The following is a 25,650-nucleotide window of genomic DNA, read 5'->3' as shown; positions in this document are numbered from 1 at the left end:
TGGGTGCCAGTGACTGCTGTCAGGTCCACAGAGAGTGTACTGTGCCACTGCCCACCCACCACTGATATATAAGGTGGCACAGCAGCTTGCAAAGTAAAAAAAATATATATTTTTTTAAATTGCAGTTGCCTGGGTGCCAGTGACTGCTGTCAGGTCCACAGAGAGTGTACTGTGCCACTGCCCACCCACCACTGATATGTAAAGTGGCACAGCAGCTTGCAAAGTAAAAAAATATATATATATTTTTTAAATTGCAGTTGCCTGGGTGCCAGTGACTGCTGTCAGGTCCACAGAGAGTGTACTGTGCCACTGCCCACCCACCACTGATATATAAAGTGGCACAGCAGCTTGCAAAGTAAAAAAATATATATATATTTTTTAAATTGCAGTTGCCTGGGTGCCAGTGACTGCTGTCAGGTCCACAGAGAGTGTACTGTGCCACTGCCCACCCACCACTGATATATATGCCTGCAAGAGAAAAAGCCAGCCGCAGAGAAGCCGTATTCCTGAAAATATAAGAAAAATGCTGTTTTTTAGGGGTTCTGGACATGCTACAGAGCTGAAACTTGACAGGTACACTTTTTAGACCCCCCAGACACTGAATACAAAAAATGACATGCCTGCCTAAAAAAATGCCCGCTAAATGCCTGCAAGAAAAAAAGCCAGCCGCAGAGAAGCCGTATTCCTGAAAATATAAGAAAAATGCTGTTTTTTAGGGGTTCTGGACATGCTACAGAGCTGAAACTTGACAGGTACACTTTTTAGACCCCCCAGACACTAAATACAAAAAATGACATGCCTGCCTAAAAAAATGCCCGATAAATGCCTGCAAGAGAAAAAGCCAGCCGCAGAGAAGCCGTATTCCTGAAAATATAAGAAAAATGCTGTTTTTTAGGGGTTCTGGACATGCTACAGAGCTGAAACTTGACAGGTACACTTTTTAGACCCCCCAGACACTAAATACAAAAAATGACATGCCTGCCTAAAAAAATGCCCGATAAATGCCTGCAAGAGAAAAAGCCAGCCGCAGAGAAGCCGTATTACTGAAAATATCATAAAAATGCTGTTTTTTAGGGGTTCTGGACATGCTACAGAGCTGAAACTTGACAGGTACACTTTTTAGACCCCCCAGACACTAAATACAAAAAATGACATGCCTGCCTAAAAAAATGCCCGCTAAATGCCTGCAAGAAAAAAAGCCAGCCGCAGAGAAGCTGTATGCCTGAAAATATAAGAAAAATGCTGTTTTTTAGGGGTTCTGGACATGCTACAGAGCTGAAACTTGACAGGTACACTTTTTAGACCCCCCAGACACTAAATACAAAAAATGACATGCCTGCCTAAAAAAATGCCCGCTAAATGCCTGCAAGAGAAAAAGCCAGCCGCAGAGAAGCCGTATTCCTGAAAATATAAGAAAAATGCTGTTTTATAGGGGTTCTGGACATGCTACAGAGCTGAAACTTGACAGGTACACTTTTTAGACCCCCCAGACACTGAATACAAAAAATGACATGCCTGCCTAAAAAAATGCCCGCTAAATGCCTGCAAGAAAAAAAGCCAGCCGCAGAGAAGCCGTATTCCTGAAAATATAAGAAAAATGCTGTTTGTTAGGGGTTCTGGACATGCTACAGAGCTGAAACTTGACAGGTACACTTTTTAGACCCCCCAGACACTAAATACAAAAAATGACATGCCTGCCTAAAAAAATGCCCGATAAATGCCTGCAAGAGAAAAAGCCAGCCGCAGAGAAGCCGTATTACTGAAAATATAATAAAAATGCTGTTTTTTAGGGGTTCTGGACATGCTACAGAGCTGAAACTTGACAGGTACACTTTTTAGACCCCCCAGACACTAAATACAAAAAATTACATGCCTGCCTAAAAAAATGCCCGCTAAATGCCTGAAAGAGAAAAAGCCAGCCGCAGAGAAGCCATATTCCTGAAAATATAAGAAAAATGCTGTTTTTTAGGGATTCTGGACATGCTACAGAGCTGAAACTTGACAGGTACACTTTTTAGACCCCCCAGACACTAAATACAAAAAATGACATGCCTGCCTAAAAAAATGCCCGATAAATGCCTGCAAGAGAAAAAGCCAGCCGCAGAGAAGCCATATTCCTGAAAATATAAGACAAATGCTGTTTTTTAGGGGTTCTGGACATGCTACAGAGCTGAAACTTCACAGGTACACTTTTTAGACCCCCCAGATGCTAAATCCAAAGAAATTTTTTATTTTTATTTTTTTTTTAATTTTTCCAATAATTGGCTCTCTATCAAAAAATTATAATTTTTAAGAACTTTTTTTTGCGTGATCCCTCTCCGGCATGCCACAGTCCAGGTGTTAGTCCCCTTTAAACAACTTTTCCATCACTATTGTGGCCAGAAAGAGTCCCTGTGTGTTTTAAAATTCGCCTGCCTATTGAAGTCTATGGCGGTTCGCCCGGTTCGCCGGTTCGCGAACATTTGCCGATGTTCGCGTTCGCGAACGGCGAATTTTAGGTTCGCGACATCACTATTTGTTGCTCCTTCATCCAGAATGGGGGCACTTTAATACAGGAGGTGTGTTACTGGTTGGACCACCAGGTGTAAACAAAGGAAAAAAAATCTAAATAAAAAAAAAAAAAACATAAATGCAGCCACCACATCTAAGGATTGGTAAGCTGCAACATATCTTTATTAAATTTTCGGTTAAGTGCCGGTTCACACTTATGCGCTTGTACTGCGAATGCGATGCGTTCTAAATAGTCTCCAATCGCATGCATTTACAAAATTCATTGAATTCGTGACGCTCGTTCACATCTATGCGTTGCGATCCAGATGCGAATGTGATGCGATGATAAAAAGGGTCTTGTGCGAGTTTACAGAGTTGCGTTGCGAATTTAGTCTCCATAGACATCAATGTAAATCGGTCTGGACTCGCATTATCAGTTCAGATATGTGCGAATTCTTATGTGCGAATTTTTATTTTTTGTTTGATTTTCCCCTCAGCTCCACCCCTCCTGAGCTTAATTAACATAATCAACGCAATAAAATTTTCATTACAATCGCGCTGGTACTATTGAAAAACACAAGGGAAACTCGCACTGCAAATTCGCATTGCAAGCGCAAGCGCATAAGTGTGAACCGGCACTCAAGGTTTAATAGCGCTTTAATGATTCACTTATAATACCCCCAATCTACCTTGCTAAAAACTCCCTCTAGTGATATAGATAGATATATATATATATACACAGATACATACGCATGTGTGTTTGATAAGCTGCACACAACGAAGGAGATCATTTAAATTATGTTTGCAGCAGCCCGTCACCGTGGTAATGAATGGCATACAGTACCCTTCAACAGCATTCAAAATTTGTTCAAATTGCCCTTTCCAAGCAGTTATCATTTTTTATCTCATAATAGAAACTGCTATAATCTATAAGTGACCAATCAGCAGAGATGGGTAAATCAGTCTGCCAATTTGAGAGTCAAGATTTGTCTGACTCACGATTGCTAGAGATACATTTTACCATCACATGTATTGGAATATAGCAGTTCTGTCACTTTGGAATATAACTCTAATAACACTACTTGCACAATATCTGTAAAGAGCTTTGAGGGATCTAATTCTGTTTCTTTTGTGAAATTCTAGATTCAGAAGCAAGAAGCTTTCCATTCAAGGATTATAATCCAGATCAACGCTATTTGGTTTGCATATCGGCATCAACCAAGGCTGGTCAGGGACCGGACTCCTGTGCATTCATTGAACCTGGTAAGCCTGTTGCTTGGTTCAAAAGATCCACCTTTCCAAGATTGGTGTTCATAATTTGATAGGGGCTGGTTAAATAAGTACCCAATATGTGTATGAAAAGCATTAGAACCCCTGCCCGTTTTTATTTATTTTTTCTTTAGTGGAATGCAACAAATACAATAAAAAGATAACTTTGCAAAACATACATTGAAGGTAGAGTAGTACATGTTCAGTCGGTGTACAGGTACGTCCTGCCATAAAGCAACAGCAAAAGGGTGAGACTACATGTAGACAGGTAGTAACATTAAAAATGTAACAAGGGTATCAAGGTTTGGAGACCCTTTTAACCACTTAAGCCCCGGAAGATTTTACCCCCTTCCTGACCAGGGGGTATTTTGCGATTCGGCACTGTGTGACTTTAACGGACAATTGCGCGGTCGTGCGACGCTGTACCTAAACAAATTTGACGTCCTTTTTTTCCCACAAATAGAGCTTTCTTTTGGTGGTATTTGATCACCTGTGCGATTTTTTTGATCATGCGCTATAATCAAAAAAAGAGCGACAATTTAGCAAAAATAACAATATTTTTCACATTTTTTTATATGAAATTCCCCCCAAAAAAATTTAAAAATCAAAACATTTTTACATTTTTGGCCAATTTGTTTTCTGCTACATATGTTTGGTAAAAAAAAAAAATCACAATAAGCGTATTTTGATTGGTTTGCGCAAAATTTATTGCGTTTACTAACTAAGGGAAAGATTTTTGTCATTTTTGTTTTTTTTTTTTAACGAGTAATGGCGGCGATCTGCCATTTTTTTTGCGGCACTGCGACATTGTGGCGGACAGATCGGACCCTTGACTGACATTTTTGACACTTTTGGGGGTACCAGTGACATTACTACAGTAATCAGTGCTATATATATGCACTGTTACTGTCAAAATGACACTAGCAGGGAAAGGGGTTAACTTTATTGGAGAGGGAGGGGTTAAGTGTGTCCCTTGGGGCGTGATTCTAACTGTGCAGGGATGTGGCTGTATGTGTAACAACACAGATCAACAGTCCTACATAGCAGGACCGTTAGATCAGTGCTTTTACACAGGGAAGAATGACAGGCGGCTTTGTTTACACTAGCCACCTGCCTTTCTCCCTTCACTGCGGACGGTCACACGCATGGAGGTGTCCCTGAACGAGCCGAGGCGGGAGCGCGCCTCCGGTGGCCCGCGCCCGCCCGCTATTGGCTCCCAGGCTAGTGACGTACCGGTACGTCACTTTGCCTGGCCGGGGCTGACCGCCGCAGTATATGTACTTGCGGCGGTCAGCAACCGGTTAAAGTCCCACTTCCCCCTCCTTTTTAAATTGACGGACACAGTACCCACCCCTCTGTGGGGTTGTAATTCTTCTGACACTGCTTGTAACAAAACTGAGTATCTATAGCAGAGAGAGGGAGTATACCCCCTGCGACTGGCCATAGGTGTAGCCAGACTTTTTTTCTGCTTAGTGTCCTACTCCTGTAGGTGGCAGTATAACCCAATGGTTAAGAAGATCAGGAGCTGTGTCCGTCAATGAACATCAGAGAAATGGATTTTAAGGTAAGTAAAAAAAAAAAAAAATCTAATTTTTAACCCTTTACGCACCTGAAGAAGCGTACTCAATGCAAAACATGCCGAGCAGGGCCACAAGCTGGACATTACCACCCCATTAAGTGGCCACCATTGGATATTTAGGAACTAGGATATTACCCTTGTTTTTTATGTTCTTTATGTTAATTGTTGTTGTATTTACTATTGGGGGCTCCCAATATATATAGGAGGGTTGATGGTGATACCAGCAAGTTGTATATTGGTTATTGAGAAACTGAGTTTATACAATACATCTTTTAACATTTTTGCTAAACCGAGAAAAAAAAAACTATTTTAAGATATACTGTAGTGTGTGGTGCCATTAAACTCCAATTCCTTTCTCCTTCATAAATACTTTATTATTTGGGACGAGGCACTGACAATCCACATATGTCCGTAGTACCACTCTGCGCTGACATACAGTGGGTACTGAAAGTATTCAGACCCCCTTAAATTTTTCACTCTTTGTTATATTGCAGCCATTTGCTAAAATCATTTAAGTTCATTCTTCTTCCTCATGAATGTACACATAGCACCCCATACTGACAGAAAAACACAGAATTGTTGACATTGTTGCAGATTTATTAAAAAAGAAAAACTGAAATATCACATGGTCCTAAGTATTCAGACCCTTTGCTGTGACACTCATATATTTAACTCAGGTGCTTTCCATTTCTTCTGATCATCCTTGAGATGGTTCTACACCTTCATTTGAGTCCAGCTGTGTTTGATTATACTGATTGGACTTGATTAGGAAAGCCACACACCTGTCTATATAAAACCTTCCAGATCACAATGCATGTCAGAGCAAATGAGAATCATGAGGTCAAAGGAACTGCCTGAAGAGCTCAGAGACAGAATTGTGGCAAGGCACAGATCTGGCCAAAGTTACAAAAAGATTTCGGCTGCACTTAAGGTTCCTAAGAGCACAATGGCCTCCATAATCCTCAAATGGAAGACGTTTGGGACGACCAGAACCCTTCCTAGAGCTGGCCGTCCGGCCAAACTGAGCTATCGGGGGAGAAGAGCCTTGGTGAGAGAGGTAAAGAAGAACCCAAAGATCACTGTGGCTGAGCTCCAGAGATGCAGTCAGGAGATGGGAGAAAGTTGTAGAAAGTCAACCATCACTGCAGCCCTCCACCAGTCGGGGCTTTATGGCAGAGTGGCCCGACGGAAGCCTCTCCTCAGTGTAAGACACATGAAAGCCCGCATGGAGTTTGCTAAAAAACACCTGAAGGACTCCAAGATGGTGAGAAATAAGATTCTCTGGTCTGATGAGACCAAAATAGAACTTTTTGGCCTTAATTCTAAGCGGTATGTGTGGAGAAAACCAGGCACTGCTCATCACCTGTCCAATACAGTCCCAACAGTGAAGCATGGTGGTGGCAGCATCATGCTGTGGGGGTGTTTTTCAGCTGCAGGGACAGGACGACTGGTTGCAATCGAGGGAAAGATGAATGCGGCCAAGTACAGGGATATCCTGGACAAAAACCTTCTCCAGAGTGCTCTGGACCTCAGACTGGGCCGAAGGTTTACCTTCCAACAAGACAATGACCCTAAGCACACAGCTAAAATAACGAAGGAGTGGCTTCACAACAACTCCGTGACTGTTCTTGAATGGCCCAGCCAGAGCCCTGACTTAAACCCAATTGAGCATCTCTGGAGAGACCTAAAAATGGCTGTCCACCAACGTTTACCATCCAACCTGACAGAACTGGAGAGGATCTGCAAGGAGGAATGGCAGAGGAACCCCAAATCCAGGTGTGAAAGACTTGTTGCATCTTTCCCAAAAAGACTCCTGGCTGTATTAGATCAAAAGGGGGCTTCTACTAAATACTGAGCAAAGGGTCTGAATACTTAGGACCATGTGATATTTCAGTTTTTCTTTTTTAATAAATCTGCAACAATGTCAACAATTCTGTGTTTTTCTGTCAGTATGGGGTGCTATGTGTACATTCATGAGAAAGAAGAATGAACCTAAATGATTTTAGCAAATGGCTGCAATATAACAAAGAGTGAAAAATTTAAGGGGGTCTGAATACTTTCCGTACCCACTGTATATGCTGAACTTTTGTTCTTTTATACAATGCTTGGACCTAGAGCTTTGTCACACACTATAAATAACCTTTGTCCCACCATCAGGCCTTGAAGTGTTGAGGTACATAAGCTTTGTCATGTAACTACAAGAAAAGAAGGTATATGAGCTCAGTGAAATGATGCAAATGATCTCCAGTTATTGTTAGAGTGCTCATCATAAGCAATAAGTAGTTCTGATGGACTTACCTACATTTTTTTTATGTTTCTTAGATAAAAGCTTGCAGAGCTATTTTGAACCCTTGCTGGGTACAGGTTTGGTTGCCATCACATTGACCACACTCGTTTTGGCGTTACTGATGATCCGGAAAAGGTAGGAATAGTAACAGCTTTATGTTGTACACTGAGCAAAATTATAAACGCAACACTTTTGTTTTTGCTCCCATTTTTCATGAGCTGAACTTAATGATTTTTTTCTATGTACAAAAAAGGCCGATTTCTCTCAAATATTGTTCACAAATCTGTCAAAGGCCCCTTTCACACGGGCTTTCCGATCCGGTCCCCCTGTCAGTTTTTCAGGCGGACCTGATCGGATGCCCCATGCACCTATAAGGGGCAGCGGATGTTAGAGGTGACATGTCTGCTGACACCCGCTGCTATCAGATCCGATCCTGTCCGTGAAATCTGGACGGATGGAAACCCTATTTTCCATCTGTCTGGAGGATCGGAAAGGATCGGATGAAAACAGACAGGCGGTCCGTTTTCATCCAATCTGCCATAGAGGAGAGCGGGGATCTGACAGCTCAGTCTCTGCAAAGTAAGTGGAGATGGAGCTGTCATCCGCCTGCTCAGCGGGGATCGATCTCCCGCTGAGCAAAATGGAGTCCGCCAAGCGCACTGCTCGTGTGAAAGGACCCTAAATCTGTGTGTATATATATATATATATATATATACAGGGCTTTTTTTCTCAGGGAAAAGGTGCAGGAACTCCCTCCTTCTGAGTCCCCCTTTGTCTCCGCTCCCTACCCACCTCCAAGCACCGTCCCTTGGTTCCACCTCCTACCCACCCCCCAGTACTTCCCCAAATATCATAAAGGATTTGTATGGAATTTGTTATTGTCTAAAAGCAGTAAATTAGATCCCATGGAGACAGCAACAATAGATCCCCCCAGTAATAATAGACCCTAACCCATCAACAATAGATCCCTCACACAACAGACTCCCGCAGCAACATTGGACCACACCCCAACAACAATAGGTCCCCCCTAGCAGAAATAGATTCCCCTCCCAGCAATAATAGACCCCACCCCAGCCACAATAGATCCCTCACACAACAATAGACTCCCCCAGCAACAATAGGTCCCTCCAATAACAATAGTTCCCACCCATCAACAATAGACCCCACCCCAGCAACAATAGTTACCCCACACAACAATAGACACCCCCCCCCCACAAACACACAGAAACAATAGCTCATCCACAACAAAATACTACTCTAAGCAACAAAAGATCCACCCCAGCAACATTAGAGCCCCCAGCAGCAATGGCAGATCTCCTAGAGGCCAGCATTATTTGACCCACCAGCAGCCAGCAACAATAGACCTCTCCCTCAACAGTAGATCCCTACCAGCAACATAAGACCCCCCAGAAACAGCAGATCCTCCACAAGCAATAATAGACCCTCAAACAAAAACAGATCCCCACCAGTGACAATAAATCCCCCAGCAGCCAGCATCAATAGACCCTTCAGGACACCCCTTGCTATTAGATACATTCAGTACTGGAGGTGCCGGAACTGCGTTCCCCCACGTTCCCACTGAAAAAAATCCCTGATATTATATATATATATATATATATATATATATATTCAAAAAATATATATAACAAAACACAGGACAAACAAAGACAAAACAGACAAAAAGACAAAGACAGTTGGGACTTTAAATGAGGCGGTGCCTGCCCAGGGCTAGCCGCCTCCATCCCTGTTCATTGTATAAGGGGGGAAGGGGAATATGAAGGATAAAATGGGGGATAAAAAGGATATTGCAGGGGATCGGCACGTTGGTAGAATGTATATAATGTGGTATAAATTATATATAAAATAAAAGTACATGACATAGCATCAATGTAAAATAGTTTATAGAAAGGCCGATGCCCTATATAGGTATTAATGAGGTAAAACGGGAAAGGGGGGGACAAAAGCGGGACTTTAAATGAGGTGTGCGGAGTCGGTGGTCACAATAAAGAATGCAATTTTATAAAGATAAAGGTTTTAATGTATATCATGAGGAAATAGCATATATGGCATAAACACATTGATACAGGTGACATCAACAATACATGTGTGAAATGGCACAATCCCAATGTAATAAAAGGCATCGTAGATACCAAATAATAACTCAAGAAATACACAATGAGAAAAATAGATCATTGATAAAAACATTAAAACAGGTAACATGTTAATATTGGTAAGGAGTGCATCCATATTAGACTCGACGCGTTTCGTGGATACATTCCACTCGTCAGGAGCCAAGTGCACCCCAAATCATAATTTCAAGGGAAGGTCATTTCATACAAGATGTTGTAGATGGATGCTCCCAAGGGGTCAGAGAAGTCTGTTCCGGGAGCTGTAGGAGCCCAGACTGGGGACAAAGGCACACCACACAGGCATTCTACGATGTCATGAAGGTGACAAATGTGTTTGGGAGATGATATCAAGATGTTGATCTCCAAGGATATCTATGGGTAAGGATGTTCGATTAGTATAAAGAAAATTTTTTTTTTTCACTGTGACTACAGTGACGGGTAGGGAGTAATCAAGTTGATATAAAGGGTAAATCTAGAGGTAAGTATAAATACCTAGATTAATTAAATTCAATTAATCGAGGGAGATAAGCTGGATCATCTGAAAAACTTCAGGAATGCTGAAAAAGGAGAAAACTAATTGGTAAAAATATATAAAAAATATATGAGAGTGTATATATGTATATTGGAGAATATACGTAAAAAGCCACACCCAGCATTGACATTGAGTGAATAATGGTGACTGAATAAAGTGAGGTGCGAATTGTGAAAGCAAAAGTGAAAGGGTGAATAAAGGTGAAAAATAAGGGGGGGAAAAAAGGGGGGGGGGGAGGTGCTTCAGTGTTGGGTAACAATCAAAAGAAAAATAGGAAAGCCATGGGAGTGAAAATTAAGGAATAGGGTGCAAAAGTGTCCAAACCACCAAGGGCAGTGATAGAGAATGTGAAAGGGTAAAGGTGCTCAGAGCAGCATCAAGGGGCAAATGAGGTGACAACAGGGAATGCCAGGAGGAATACCTAACGTCCGCAGCGATGGGGCTCCTAGCGTCACGTCCGCGCTCAAAAGTGGAGGAGGCGCTGTCATGTCCAGGATCAAAGCGCCGTCCCGGATCCGGACAAACGCCACCTCCCTAAGTATGAGCGCGAGAGTGGAATCACATGGCGGCGCGAGGACGCTGTCAATAGACGTCACACGCACAGCATGGATGACGTGGCGCCGAGGCGCGACGGGAAGCCGCCCATACCCCCGCGTCCAATCAACGGATGGGCAGAAGGGGGGAGAAGGGAGGCCGCCGAAGCGCCTCGCAGCTCCCGGAAGTAAACGACAGACCATGGGATATATACAACCTAGTAATAGCAATCTATAGAATACAAACAAGTTACTACCCATGACAAAAGGGACATACTCGAAATAAATATGTATAAATGGATATTGCCAAGATAGTAGCAAGCCCAAAACAAAAGGGGGGAAGGGGGCCTGCATATGGACCAACCGTGAACCAACCGCACACCTCCATCCCTATGCATATTCAAAAAATATATATAACAAAACACAGGACAAACAAAGACAAAACAGACAAAAAGACAAAGACAGTTGGGACTTTAAATGAGGCGGTGCCTGCCCAGGGCTAGCCGCCTCCATCCCTGTTCATTGTATAAGGGGGGAAGGGGAATATGAAGGATAAAATGGGGGATAAAAAGGATATTGCAGGGGATCGGCACGTTGGTAGAATGTATATAATGTGGTATAAATTATATATAAAATAAAAGTACATGACATAGCATCAATGTAAAATAGTTTATAGAAAGGCCGATGCCCTATATAGGTATTAATGAGGTAAAACGGGAAAGGGGGGGACAAAAGCGGGACTTTAAATGAGGTGTGCGGAGTCGGTGGTCACAATAAAGAATGCAATTTTATAAAGATAAAGGTTTTAATGTATATCATAAAATTTTCTTTATACTAATCGAACATCCTTACCCATAGATATCCTTGGAGATCAACATCTTGATATCATCTCCCAAACACATTTGTCACCTTCATGACATCGTAGAATGCCTGTGTGGTGTGCCTTTGTCCCCAGTCTGGGCTCCTACAGCTCCCGGAACAGACTTCTCTGACCCCTTGGGAGCATCCATCTACAACATCTTGTATGAAATGACCTTCCCTTGAAATTATGATTTGGGGTGCACTTGGCTCCTGACGAGTGGAATGTATCCACGAAACGCGTCGAGTCTAATATGGATGCACTCCTTACCAATATTAACATGTTACCTGTTTTAATGTTTTTATCAATGATCTATTTTTCTCATTGTGTATTTCTTGAGTTATTATTTGGTATCTACGATGCCTTTTATTACATTGGGATTGTGCCATTTCACACATGTATTGTTGATGTCACCTGTATCAATGTGTTTATGCCATATATGCTATTTCCTCATGATATACATTAAAACCTTTATCTTTATAAAATTGCATTCTTTATTGTGACCACCGACTCCGCACACCTCATTTAAAGTCCCGCTTTTGTCCCCCCCTTTCCCGTTTTACCTCATTAATACCTATATAGGGCATCGGCCTTTCTATAAACTATTTTACATTGATGCTATGTCATGTACTTTTATTTTATATATAATTTATACCACATTATATACATTCTACCAACGTGCCGATCCCCTGCAATATCCTTTTTATCCCCCATTTTATCCTTCATATTCCCCTTCCCCCCTTATATATATATATATATATATATATGCACACACACACTGAACAAAATTATAAACACAATACTTTTTTGTTTTTTGCCCCCATTTTTCAAAGATCTAAGACTTTTTCTATATATACGAAAGGCCTATTTCTCTCAAATATTGTTCACAAATCTGTGTAAATCTGTGTTAGTGAGCACTTCTCCTTTGCCAAGATAATCCATCCACCTCACAGGTGTGGCATATCAAGATGACAGATTAGACAGCATGATTATTGCACAGGTGTGCCTTAGGCTGGCCACAATAAAAGGCCACTCTAAAATGTGCAGTTTTATCACACAGCACAATGCCACAGATGTCACAAGTTTTGAGCTAGTGTGCAATTGGCATGCTGACTGCAGGAATGTCCACCAGATAAGCCGTCTCCAAAGGCGTTTCAGAGAATTTGGCAGGACATCCAACCGGCCTCACAACCGCAGACCACATGTAACCACACCAGCCCAGGACCTTCACATCCAGCATCTTCACCTCCAAGATCATGTGAGACCAGCCACCCGGACAGCTGCTGCAACAATCGGTTTGCAGAACCAAAGAATTTCTGCACAAACTGTCAGAAACCGTCTCAGGGAAGCTCATCTGCATGCTCGTCGTCCTCATCGGGGTCTCCACCTGACTGCAGTTCGTCGTCATAACTGAGTGGGCAAATGCTCACATTTGATGACATCTGGCACTTTGGAGAGATGTTCTCTTCACGGATGAATCCCGGTTTTCTTAGATCTTTGAGTTCAGCTCATCAAAAATGGGGGCAAAACCAAATGTTGCGTTTATAATTTTGTTCAGTAGTTGATTTCAAAGTAGACCTGTCCCCTATATCAGACAGCCTTTATGCTCAACTGATTCTCAATACAGAGGCGTAACTAGAACCTTCAGGGCCCTGAGGCAAGAAACCTTGAACGCCCCCCCCCCCCCCCCCGGACCCATAGCCGGGGCCCTTCCCTTCAAACCTGGGGCTCTTCCCACTGATCCTGCGGCCCTTTACTCTCATTGTGGGACCCTTTATTACGGTCCTGCAGCGGGACCCTTTCACAAGTTCTGCAGTGGGCCCCCTTTCTGCCATCTTGGGGACTCCCCACAGGGGTGGGATACCAGGGCCCGGTCACAAGTGTGACCTTTGCGATCCTGAAAGTTCACCCACTGGTGTCAGTATTTTTTATTTTTTGGTATTTTAGTTGTATTTTTTTATCATTTTATTCCTTTTTTTTTACAATGTCACTGACTATGACTCTGTCTATTCAGAAAAGGAAGGAGCTGGTAAATTACATATTTACCGACCCCTTCCTGGTTCTCTATTGTGACACATCCCCTGCAGCAGCGAGCAGGATAGGGAAGGGAGCACAGTAGGGGGGGGGGACCAGGGGAGCACAGTAGGGGGGGGGGGACCAGGGGAGCACAGTGGGGCCCAGAGACAGCAGAACACAAGTGAACTGGATAGGAGGAGTGGCGGGGGCAGCATACAGAGGAACCAATCTCCTCCATTTTCCTCCTGTAGCTACAGGAGGAAAAAGGAGGACAATGATTTCTCTAAATGCTGCCCCCCCACCCCTCCTATACAGGTGTACAGGGGAGCCGCACTGGCCCCCTGGAACATGGGGCCCGGTTGCAATTGCAACGCCTGCAACCCCTGTAGTTACGCCCCTGTCTCAACGTATAATGTTAATAATGAGTGGAAGCAATCTGTTTACTGGCACAGAACATGCTCATTCTGCTGCTGAAATTCTTCTGTGGGAGGAAATTTCCCAGCATATATCACATTGTTTTGACTGGTTCTAGATCATCACACAAGGTTTAGTGTAATGCCTCTTGCCAAGGTCATTTTTAAGAGTTGGGAGTTTCCAGCTGATGTCTCATGGTACTGAGGCTTAAATATTGTACAACAAATCCACTCGTACTTTAACTTTAACTTCTGCAAAGGTACGATGCAAGGGTAGAAACTCATCCCTAAATAATACAGAGAACCATGTTACACTGAACTGGGAAGATTGCAGTTTTGCAGAACAGACCATAGGCCAATTCAGCTTTTTAATGATTGCTGAGTAATACAAAGTGGAAAATTTAAAGCTTTCTATTCAAAGAGACTCTTTCATAAAGTAAAGAACGCGTGTGGTTAGTCTGTGATGTAAGCAATTATTTCCTGACTCGTCACAGACAGGTTGTGGGTCCAGCAATCTGAAACTTCTTAACCAAGTCACTGGCCTGGATCTAGGGGGTGATACAAGAATAAAGGGTTGGCCAAGTTCATAAGAGTCTAATCACACAGGTCTTTTGTTCTGCACTCCAACACTGAAAGGTGTCTGGAGTTGCAACTCAGTAGAAATAAACTCAAATGGGACTTTAGATATGCCTCTAATAATCAACAACCATAGATTTTTTTTAAAAAAAAGTTTTACTTACTTTTGCTTACTAAAAAGCTTTAAAAAATGTCCTACAAAACAACCCACTCATAATAAAGTTAAAATGACATTATGCATATCAAGAGGCCAAACACCATTCTATACATTACATGTTATTTGACAATATCAATGAGGTTGATGTATGTTGGTCAATGAGTTTCATGGGATCTCCCACTTCTTCAGGACCCTTTAGGCCTCCTTTAGATATCTCCGCATGAACGCAAATGTAACGTTTAATAATGAAAAAAAAAAAAAAAACCCACAAAATACACATTAAAATCTCAAATAATTGATATACTGTATATATACATTATATTGTCAAAAGTATTGGGACACCTGCCTTTACTCGCACATTAACTTTAATTGCATCCAAGTCTTACTCTGTAGGGTTCAATATTGAATTGGCCCACCCTTTGCACCTATAACAGCTTCAACTCTTCTAGGAAGGCTGTCCACAAGGATTAGGAGTGTCTATGGGAATGTTTGACCATTCTTCCAGAAGCACTATTGTGAGGTCAGGCACTGATGTTAGACAAGAAGGCCTGGCTTGCAGTCTCCACTCTAATTCATCCCAAAGGTGTTCTATCGAGTTGAGTTCAGGGCTCTGTGCAGGCCAGTCAAGTTCCTCCACCCCAAACTCGCTCATCCATGTCTTTCTGGACCTTGCTTTGTGCACTGGTGTGCAATCATGTTGGAACAGGAAGGGGCCATCCCCAAACTGTTCCCACAAAGTTGGGAGCGTGATATTGTCCAAAATGTCTTGCTATGCTGACGTCTTAAGAGTTCCCTTCACTGAAACTAAGGGGCCAAGCCCAACGCCTTTGGAATGAATTATGAGCCAGGCCTTCTCTTCAACATCAGTGCCTGACCTCACAAATGCGCTTCTGGAAGAATGGTCAAACATTCCCATAGACACACTCCTAAACCTTGTGGACAGCCTTCCCAGAAGAGTTGAAGCTGTTATAGCTGCAAAGGGGGGGGGGGGGCAACTCAATATTGAACCCTACGGACTAAGACTGGGATGCCATTAAAGTTCATGTGCGTTTAAAGGCAGGTGTCCCAATACTTTTGACAATATAGTGTGTTTTTATTTATATATATATATATATATATATTGGAGTTGCAAACTACCCACTGCTAAATCTGGACAGAATAGTTGCTACCAGGAAGGAATTTTAGGCGTTTAGATTCAGCAGAAATAGATTACCTTATCTCAGTACTGCTCCATTTGTGCTGTGTAGATGTGTGTATGTGTATACATGGGTCTATAATTAAAGCCCAACTTCAGACAAGGTAAAATAACCCCAGGAGGTGTAAAATGAAAAAAGAAGCTTTGGCTGAAATACTCACCTCCTCTCCAGTGCTGCCACCTGTAGTAATTATTTTCTGCCACTAGATGTCCTCAGTCTTCTGGGTTGAATGACAGACAGCATTATTCAACATTCTGTGAGTGTTAGGTGTCATAGACCCACCCCCTGGGGGGAATCATTATGGCACACCGGAGTCCCATACCACCATCTCCTCTTCTCCAACATTCCTGGTTGTGGGTGGGCCCTCAGTGACCTCACATACAATGAAGAACTATTGGTTCTGCATAGTACTTGATGCGACCACAAGCAGGGGCACCTTAAATAAAGAGGCTTTGAGGGACTGGTTGCACAGCATGGAGGAAATCTGCTGCAGTGGGGAAAAAGGTATATATTAGGGTAGATTCACACCTGGTGCGGCGGTTGGGCGGCTATTCTAGCACAGTCCCACCACAAGACAAAGGCAAAATTCCCTTCTCCTTCCTGGCCAGTTCACACCACCAGGATGCAGTGGTGTGTGCTGAAAAAAGGACAACAAGCAGGTACTTTTTTTCCAGTGCAACACAATGAAAGGCAATCCATCCCCTAAAACTGCACGGTGGCCAAGAGAATTTAAAGTGATATAAAGGGCAAGCTTTTTTAAAAGAGTTTTGCACAAGGCAGCCCCGATCCTCATCTTTGTGGGTATCCAGCTGGCGCTCCCGGCCCCTCCCTCCTGCCAAGTGCCCCCAAAGCAAGCAGCTTGCTTTGGGGGCACCTGAGCAGGCTCGCTTCCCAGCCAATGCTCTGCACACAGAGCTGTGGCTTGGCCCCACCCCTCTCTCTTCTCATTGGCTCACTGGCTGTGATTGACAGTAGCGGGAGCCAGTGGCTTTCACTGCTGTCTTAGCCAATGAGGAAGGAGAGTCCCCGGAGAGCCAAGGCTCTCATGCACATCACTGGAATGCAGTGCGACTCAGGTAAGTATTAGGAGGGGCTGGGAGTTATGCTCTACAGAGAAGGTTTTTTACCTTCATGCATAGAACACATGTAGATAAAAAAAAAACCTGCCTTTATTAGACGTGGGCGTCTACAGGTAGGGGAAGGGGGGGGGGGGCAAATGCCCCCCTGAAATCTCAACTTCCCCTTTCAAGTGGTTGTCAAGCCACTTTATACCATCCTGTCTGGTCTGTTTAATAATTCTGTGTGCCTGTGTGTCTGTGTTTTAAGAAAAATAGGCTGTTCTTTACCAGTTTTCAGAGGGCCGAGTGCTGCTCACGTGACCCGTTTGGCTCTCTCCTCTCCCCGTCTGACAGCTGCCTGCAGCAGGCGGGGCCGGGGATTCCTCACTGATGTCAGTCGGGAGGGGAGAAGGAGAGGAGGAGAGAGGCGGTGGGTCACATGAGCGGTAAGTGGCGCTCTAAAAACTTGTAAAGAATGGATTATTTTTATAAAACACAGACACAAGGGCACACAGGATTATTAAACAGACTGTAGACAGGATAGGAAACATTAAATGAAACTACAGCAGCAGGAGGGGAGGGGGGGGGCACTGACACAGGAGAAGACAAGCAGGGAGAGAGGGGGGGAGAGAAGACAGAGGGGGACAGGAGAGCTGCGGATGACGGAGGCATGTAAACTGACCACGGTGTCAGGGCTCAGCAGCCATGGTATACCGTGGTCAGTTTACAGAGGGGAGGACATAGTCAGGCAGGATCAGCTAGGAATTTTAGGTGATAGAAGGGGTCAAATTACACAGCAAAGCACTGTGCTGTATAAAATGATTTTAGGGAACAGGATCAACTATTTTTTTTTTTTAGGTTAACAAATGCTTTAAAAATAAATGCTGCTCAAAATAAGCAAAATGAATAAGCCCCTCCCCTTCTGTGGACGCCCATGCCTTTAGAACCACATTTCAATAAAGTTTGTTTAAAAAAAAAAAAAGATATCAATGTGATGTGCTGCGATTGGTGCTTTAAAAATAAATGCTGCTCAAAATAAGTAAAATGAATAAGCCCCTCCCCTTCTGTGGACGCCCATGCCTTTAGAACCACATTTCAATAAAGTTTGTTTAAAAAAAAAAAAAAAGATCAATGTGATGTGCTGTGATTGGTGCATCGGCTCTGCTGGCATCCCACCGCACACCATGGTGTAACGCAGCGCCCCCCCCCCCCCCCAAAGCTTATTTCTCTATCACTAGAATCAACAAGCATTTAACCCTTGCAGTGTGTGAGGCCCATGGTAAAAGTATATTTTATCTGGTGCCTGGAGTTGGGTTTAAAGCTGATCTCCACATTTAATATCCCTTTAAATTGGTCCTTTGGGGCCAACTGGCCCAAAGGAACTATTTAAAGGGACATCAAACATGGATATCAGCTTTAGGCTTGCTGGACAGTTGGCAATATATCCAGCAGGGGTCAGGCTGGCACCATTCTACAGGTACAACACCAAACACAAACTGCAGATTTGTAGAAAATTGTCTGTGGTGAGACACGTGAGGTTTCATAAAGATGTCAGCAGAAAGTACAGCACGTGGGAAGAGCATGAGCTCATCAGAGACCCCCCCTCCCCTCCCCGGTGAAATCCAGACTATCTTTCATTTTATGCAAGGCTGCATGAAAGTCAGGGCTTCCAAACACAGCACTGATGATGACCAAAAAGTCTGAAACAGCTCTGTCCATGTCCAGTCTATAGTAAACGGCTCTGTAATGTTTTACGGCTCTATGTTAAAAAATAATGAAACAACCATTAATCTCCTAAAAGCGGAGTTCCACCCAAAAATGGAACTTCCCCTGTAAGCACTCCTCACCCCCTTACATGCCACATTTTTTTTTTTTGGGGGGGGGTACTTAGTTGTGACAGGTACCTGCTCCCATTTCTGCTCGGACCGCCTAGGCGGAAGTTCTCCTCTCCCCCTTCCCTCCCTGCAATCTTCTGGGAGACATCACAGGTCCATAAAGATTGCCGGACCACTAAGAGGGCGCAATGCGACTTGCGCATGCGCTGTGCGCACCCTGCTGTAAACCCACAAGCTGTCACAGCCTTGTTGTGATGCTGGTGCACGGAAGAGGAGAGGGAGAGAAACGAGGCTTCGAGCAGCTGCATCGCTGGATATTTTTTTATTGGCAAATAGTAAACTATTTTATAAGCATATTTTCCCTAAATGATAGATGCAGTGTATGTGGGATGCGTTTATGGAATGATTGTATGATAAATACGTTATTTCTCACATTTCATCCACGAGATAAAAAAAGATACTTCTTAGAACTCTTTGAGATATGACTACCAAATATTATGGATAAGAGAGAGAAAAAACAGACTGCAGAGTTTAGGACCGTGCTACATAAAGAATGCAGGGCTCAGGAGTGTGCTACATAAAGAATGCAGGGCTCAGGAGTGTGCTACATAAAGAATGCAGGGCTCAGGAGTGTGCTACATAAAGAATGCAGGGCTCAGGATTGTGCTACATAAAGAAAGCAGGGCTCAGGAGTGTGCTACATAAAGAACGCAGGGCTCAGGAGTGTGCTACATAAAGAACGCAGGCCTCAGGAGTGTGCTACATAAAGAATGCAGGCCTCAGGAGTGTGCTACATAAATAATGCAGGCCTCAGGAGTGTGCTACATAAAGAATGCAGGGCTCAGGAGTGTGCTACATAAAGAATGCAGGACTAAGTAGCACTCAGGAGTGTGTTACATAAAGAATGCAGGGCTCAGGAGTGTGCTACATAAAGAATGCAGGACTAAGTAGCACTCAGGAGCGTGTTACATAAAGAATGCAGGGCTCAGGAGTGCGTTACATAAAGAATGCAGGGCTAAGGAGCGCGCTACTTAAAGAATGCAGGGCTAAGTAGTGCTCAGGAGCATGCTGCATAAAGAATGCAGGGCTCAGCTGTGCCCATCAATGCAGCCTCTCCAGTGCCCAGCAATGCAGCCTCACTAGTGCCCCTCAATGCAGCCTCACCAATGCCCATCAATGCAGCCTCTCCAGTGCCCAGCAATGCAGCCTCACTAGTGCCCCTCAATGCTGCCTCACCAATGCCCAGCAATGCAGCCTCACCAGTGCCCAACAATGCAGCCTCACCAGTGCCCATCTATGCAGCCTCACCAGTGTTCATTTATGCAGCCTGACCAGTGCCTATCTATGCAGCCTCACCAGTGCCCAGCAATGCAGCCTGACCAGTGCCCAGCAATGCAGCTTTACTAGTGGGGCAGCACAGTGGTGTAGTGGTTAGCACTTTCACCTAGCAGCAAGAGGGTCACTGGTTCAAATCCCAACCACGACACTACCTGCCTGGAGTTTGCATGTTCTCCCTGTGCCTGCGTGGGTTTCATCCAGGTACTCCGGTTTCCTCCCACACTCCAAAGACATGCTGGTAGGTTAATTGGATCCTGTAAAAAAAAAAAAAAATTGTCCCTACTGTGTATGTATGTGAGTTAGGGACCTTAGATTGTAAGCTCCTTGAGGGCAGGGACTGATGTGAATGTACAATGTATATGTTAAGCGCTGCGTAAATTGACAGCACTATATAAGTACCTGAAATAATAATAATAGTGCCCCTCAATGCAGCCTCACCAGTGTCCATCTATTCAGCCTCTTTAGTGCCCAGCAATGCAGCCTCACCAGTGCCCATCTATGCAGCCTCACCAGTGTTCATTTATGCAGCCTGACCAGTGCCCATCTATGCAGCCTGACCAGTGCCCAGAAATACAGCCTGACCATTGCCCATCTATGCAACCTCACCAGTGCCCATCTATGCAGCCTCACCAGTGCCCATCTACGCAGCCTCACCAGTGTTCATCTATGCAGCCTGACCAGTGCCCAGAAATACAACCTGACCATTGCCCATCTATGCAGCCTTACCAGTGCCCATCTATGCAGCCTCACCAGTGCCTATCCAATGCAGCTTGACCAGTGCCCAGCAATGCAATATTACCAGTACTCATCCATTGCAGCCTCAGCAGTGCAGGGGATCAGAGAGAAGACAGGAAGAGGAGAGCCGGCCAAATCATCACACAGGCCGAGTCGCCCACTGTGTCAGCTTTAATTTGAATTGCCGGGCGCCCGCCATCACACGGTCAATTGCCGGAAGTCCCGCCTCCTGGATCGGCTCCTACCTATGATAGACAGCACATGTCCCGGCATTGGACAAGTGTGCTGTCTATCAAAGGAGCCAAATGAGGAGGCGGGACTTCGTGTGACGGGGGGGGGGGGCGCCCAGTAATTCAATTTAAAGCTGTCACAGCGGGCGACGCTGGGCGAGGACTGATACCCCCCCCCCCAGTGAGTGGCACCCAGGGCAGACTGCCCCCCATTGGTATGCCGCTTCAGCACCTGCTCAGGATTGGCCCTGAACCTAGCACCGCCCCTGCAATCCGGGGACAAACCCGTGGACAGATTGGCTCCGGAGACAGTGTCCTCAGTCCGAGGACTATCCCCAGGAACCTGGGACATCTGGTCACCCTACATGGGAGAGAGGGGTTGGTCCAAGTCCTACTGTCTGTGTCAATGAATGCAGCAGCAGGACTCAGGAGCGAGCACGCACTAGCAACCCCAGGGAAAGGGGTTCTCCATTGGGGGCATCTGCCGAAAAGGAGCGGCCTGGAGCGCCGGCGGGGGACTCCAGAAGAAGAGGATCCGGGCTGCTTTGTGCAAAACGCAATATTACCAGTACTCATCCATTGCAGGGCCCTGCAATGGACGTGAGGATGCCAAGAAACAGTCCACTGCAGAGCATGGGGGAGCACCGTCTGCCAGGGGAATGGAGGATGGGTAAGTAAAAGAGCTTTTTATTCCTCTAGACCAGTGATGGTGAACCTTGGCACCCCAGATGTTTTGGAACTATATTTCCCATGATGCTCATCCACTCTGCAGTGTAGTTGAGCATCATGGGAAATCTAGTTCAAAACATCTGGGGTGTCAAGGTTCGCCATCACTGCGGCCTAGACTGATATGAGCAGGTGAGCCCATCAGTGCAGGCGCAGCCCCTCTGGAAGGGAAGACTTTCACTTTAACTGGAGTTTAGCTTTAATGCGGTATAAATGCAAAAATTATTTATTTTTTTCTAAATAAAAAAACAAAAATAAGAAAAAAGAAAATTGACATTTTGAGACTTTTTTTCTTATTTTTGTAATTACTAATAAAATAATTTTTTCAATTTATCCCACATTAGCCTTTGGTAAACCATCTGCAACCACTCCTTCGGTGGCATAGCCTTTTGCATTAATCTGCTATGTCAGCTGGTCTACAGCCGCTTTTCTCAACCTTTTTACCCCAGAGGAACCCTTGAAATAATTTTAATGTTTCAGGGAACCTCTGCTAAGATTAATCTATTGAGGGCCATTAGGAAAATGCCTCTACACTGGTGGTCAGTGGGAAGACTGTCCTCTTCTTACACTGGTGGTTAGACTGTCGCCCTTACAGACAACAAGTGTTACTAAACCCACAACAGTAAAATCAGTGTGTATATGTAGTAAAGCATGCTTGTTATACTCACTGTGGAACCTAAAGGGTTAATCCTCTGCATTGTGTAAAAAGGCTGTTTGATCCTGTCTTCTCTGATCCTCCCATTCTTCCACTGTCCCCAATCCATCTGCTCAAAGAACAGAGCATTGGGGACACTCTGCACATGCTCAGTTTGGTGTGTATTGCTAGAGAGGTTTTTGTTTTTTTTCTTGGGAGGGTGCATGTGAGCAGCACAGGGCCAATCAGCACTTTTCAGGCAGATGGTCAGGGGTCATGCAGCCTCATAGGACAATCAGGGGAGAATGAAAACTCTTCCTACAAGCTTTAGGCCCGGCTAACACTGGTGTGACATGGGATCTGACTTGTGAGAGCACAAGTCAGATGAGGTGTGAAATGCTATATTTCCCTATGAGAGCCGTCCTAATTGATCCTACACAAGTCTGTCCGGCTTTAGAAAAGGTTCCTGCACTACTTCGGTCCAACTTTGTTACGACTTCAAAGCCATAGAGGGTAAAAAAGTCACAATAAGTTGGATCAAAGTCGGACTGAAGTTGCAGGGCAAAGTAGGATTGGAAGTCGCACGACTTCCATGTCGGAGCGATATGAACCTGGGCTCAACTGATTTTATTCATTTTTTTAACCACTTGCCGACCGCTTACTATATATATAGGGCGGCAGGGTGGCTCGTACAGGCAAAACAACTTATGGATACGTTGCTTGCTTGGTGGCAGCTAGGGGGCAAGCTGTTGATAGCTGGGCCACACAGCGGGGGGACCATGGTTGCCGCTCACCTCCTGCTGTGCGCAGGGCAGCCATCAGAAATTTTGGGTCCCCTTACACAGCTTTAGGCCTGGGCCCCTCCGGGCCTGACCACCAACATTCCACAGGGCCCGCCCTCTGGCCGTCCCACCGAATCAGCCCACTGGCCATCCGACCGTGTCCTTCAGTGCACCCGCTTCTATTTTAACACTCTTACAACTTAATAAATGAAAATGTATCCAATCCATCAAATAAATATCCCCATATATTCAGCAAAGAGACATCCCAATCCAACAAAGAGACAGCGCAATCCAGGAAAGAGACATCCATATAGCATCGGCTTACTCTGCAGCCACCATGCTTTACCAATTGCTAGTTACTACAACTGCAACTACTCGGTCTCCTTGGTTGGGGCCTGGGCAGCTGGGCCCCTCGGAACGCCTGGGCCCCTTACATGTATATGGGCTGTCCCCCCTTGATGGCTGCCATGGCTGTGCGGCCGTGTCACTTAGCCAGTGTGTCCTTTCCGGGGTCTCCCGTAATGTGAAGGGGGCTGAGGACCAACTCTGTGAACCCCCCCTTTCCGGTCCCTAGAAAAATTGGCTGCCACAAAACTGGCCCTGGGACAGCTGATCTAAGGTACTGTACCCTCTGATTGCTAGTCTCAGGATATTAGGAATGTGATATAAATGTGTCACTTCTGTGCTACTCACTGTTCTACTTGCTGGAGATGAATCCGTACCTGAGGACCTAAAGTGCAAGAATCTCCCTGTTTCTGCTTTATTCATTCTGTGGATATGTTCTTCTGTCACCTCTCCTGCTGTCTATTGAATATTCCCACACCAGTCATTAGGGGAACACGGGGAAACAAAGCCCTTTGCCTCTTCCAAGATGGCTACCTCCACGTAGCAACATGTTGCAGAACAAGGCACTGTAAGCCGGTGATGGGAAAAAAAGATTAGCTGCAGGAAGACCACAGGCAATACTGGCACCTTCTTCTTTGCTCCCCATCTGCTATTTTTTGGGCAGTTACCAGGGGCGTAGCTACAGGGGTTGCAGGGGTTGCAGCTGCAACCGGGCCCCATGCTCCAGAGGGCCTGTGCAGCTCCCCTGTACACCTGGATAGGAGGGGCGGCGGGGGCAGCATGTAGAGAAATCACTGTCCTCCTTTTTCCTCCTGTAGCTGCAGAAGGAGATTGGTTCCTCTGTATGCTGACCCCGCCACTCCTCATATCCAGTTCACTTGTGTGCTCCCCTGATCCCCCCCCCCCTCACTGTGCTGCCCCCCCCCCCCCCCACTGTGCTCCCTCCCCTCTCCTGCCGGCTGCTGCAGGGGATGTGTCACAATAGAGAACCAGGAAGGGGTCGGTAGATATGTAATTTACCAGCTCCTTCCTTATCTGAATGGACAGAGTCATAGTCAGTGACATTGTAAAAAACTAAAATAAAATGATAAAAAATAATACAATTAAAATACCACAAAAATAAAAACGATTGACACCAGTGGGTGAACTTCCAGGATCGCAAAGGTCACACTTGCAACTGGGCCCTGGCATTCCACCACCGCCCCCAAGATGGCAGGAAGGGGGCCCGCTGCAGAACTTGTGAAAGGGTTCATAATAAAGGGCCCCGCAATGAGAGTAAAGGGCCCCAGGATCAGTGGGAAGAGCCCCAGGCTTGAAGGGAAGGGCCCCAGCCAGGGGTCCGGGGGGCCCTTCGTGGTTTCTTGCACCGGGGCCCTGAAGCTTCTAGTTACGCCTCTGGCAGTTACCACAGTACTGGTCCTTTTCAGTTGTTGGCTAATAGCCATGTGCCATGGTGGAGGGCACGCTATACAATCATTTCTAGACCAGGTATTGAACAATATGAAATCATGTAACACACAGCTTGTCACCAGGACCCTCCACTAATGATAAAGGTGTCATTTTGAGTGAAGGCTTCCTGCAGTAAAGCTTGCAAATGCTGCAGAAGATTTTCTTTTTATAAAAGCTGGCATGAGTCCACCTCAGCTTAACCAAAACCTAAGAGCAATTCTGCAGAACTGGTTCACCCACAGCATTTTCACACCTTATAGCTGTTTCCTGGGCAAGTCCGCAGTCTGAACTGGTTACAATTTTAAGGTACATCAAAATGCATTTGTAAAGCTGAGACTCTTGTTATTTCTCAGCAATTGACTGCTTTTTTTTTAATGTCTACATAGGAAGCAGTCACACTGTGTGTTTTCACAAGATTCCCAAATGCAAAGTCTGGCTTTTTATTTTACAAGACAGCAAAAGTAAAGAAAATATATAGTATA

The 25,650-nt window shown here is 44.8% G+C and overlaps 1 protein-coding gene across 1 annotated transcript in view; it reads left to right on the top strand.

Moving 5' to 3' along the window:
* Positions 1-25,650, top strand: part of IL23R (interleukin 23 receptor) — a 120,346-nt gene that overhangs the window by 77,402 nt on the left and 17,294 nt on the right. The window contains exons 12-13 of the mRNA XM_082264986.1: positions 3,634-3,753; positions 7,661-7,760. Coding sequence (XP_082121112.1) covers positions 3,634-3,753; positions 7,661-7,760 — 220 coding nt within the window. The remainder of the gene's footprint in view (positions 1-3,633; positions 3,754-7,660; positions 7,761-25,650) is intronic.

This window comes from Pelophylax lessonae (assembly GCF_965119305.1).
Source record: "Pelophylax lessonae genome assembly, chromosome: 8".
In the NCBI taxonomy this organism is placed as follows: Eukaryota; Metazoa; Chordata; class Amphibia; order Anura; family Ranidae; genus Pelophylax; species Pelophylax lessonae.
The sequence above is the reverse complement of the archived record's forward strand: the minus strand, read 5'-3'. Positions and strand labels throughout refer to the sequence as shown.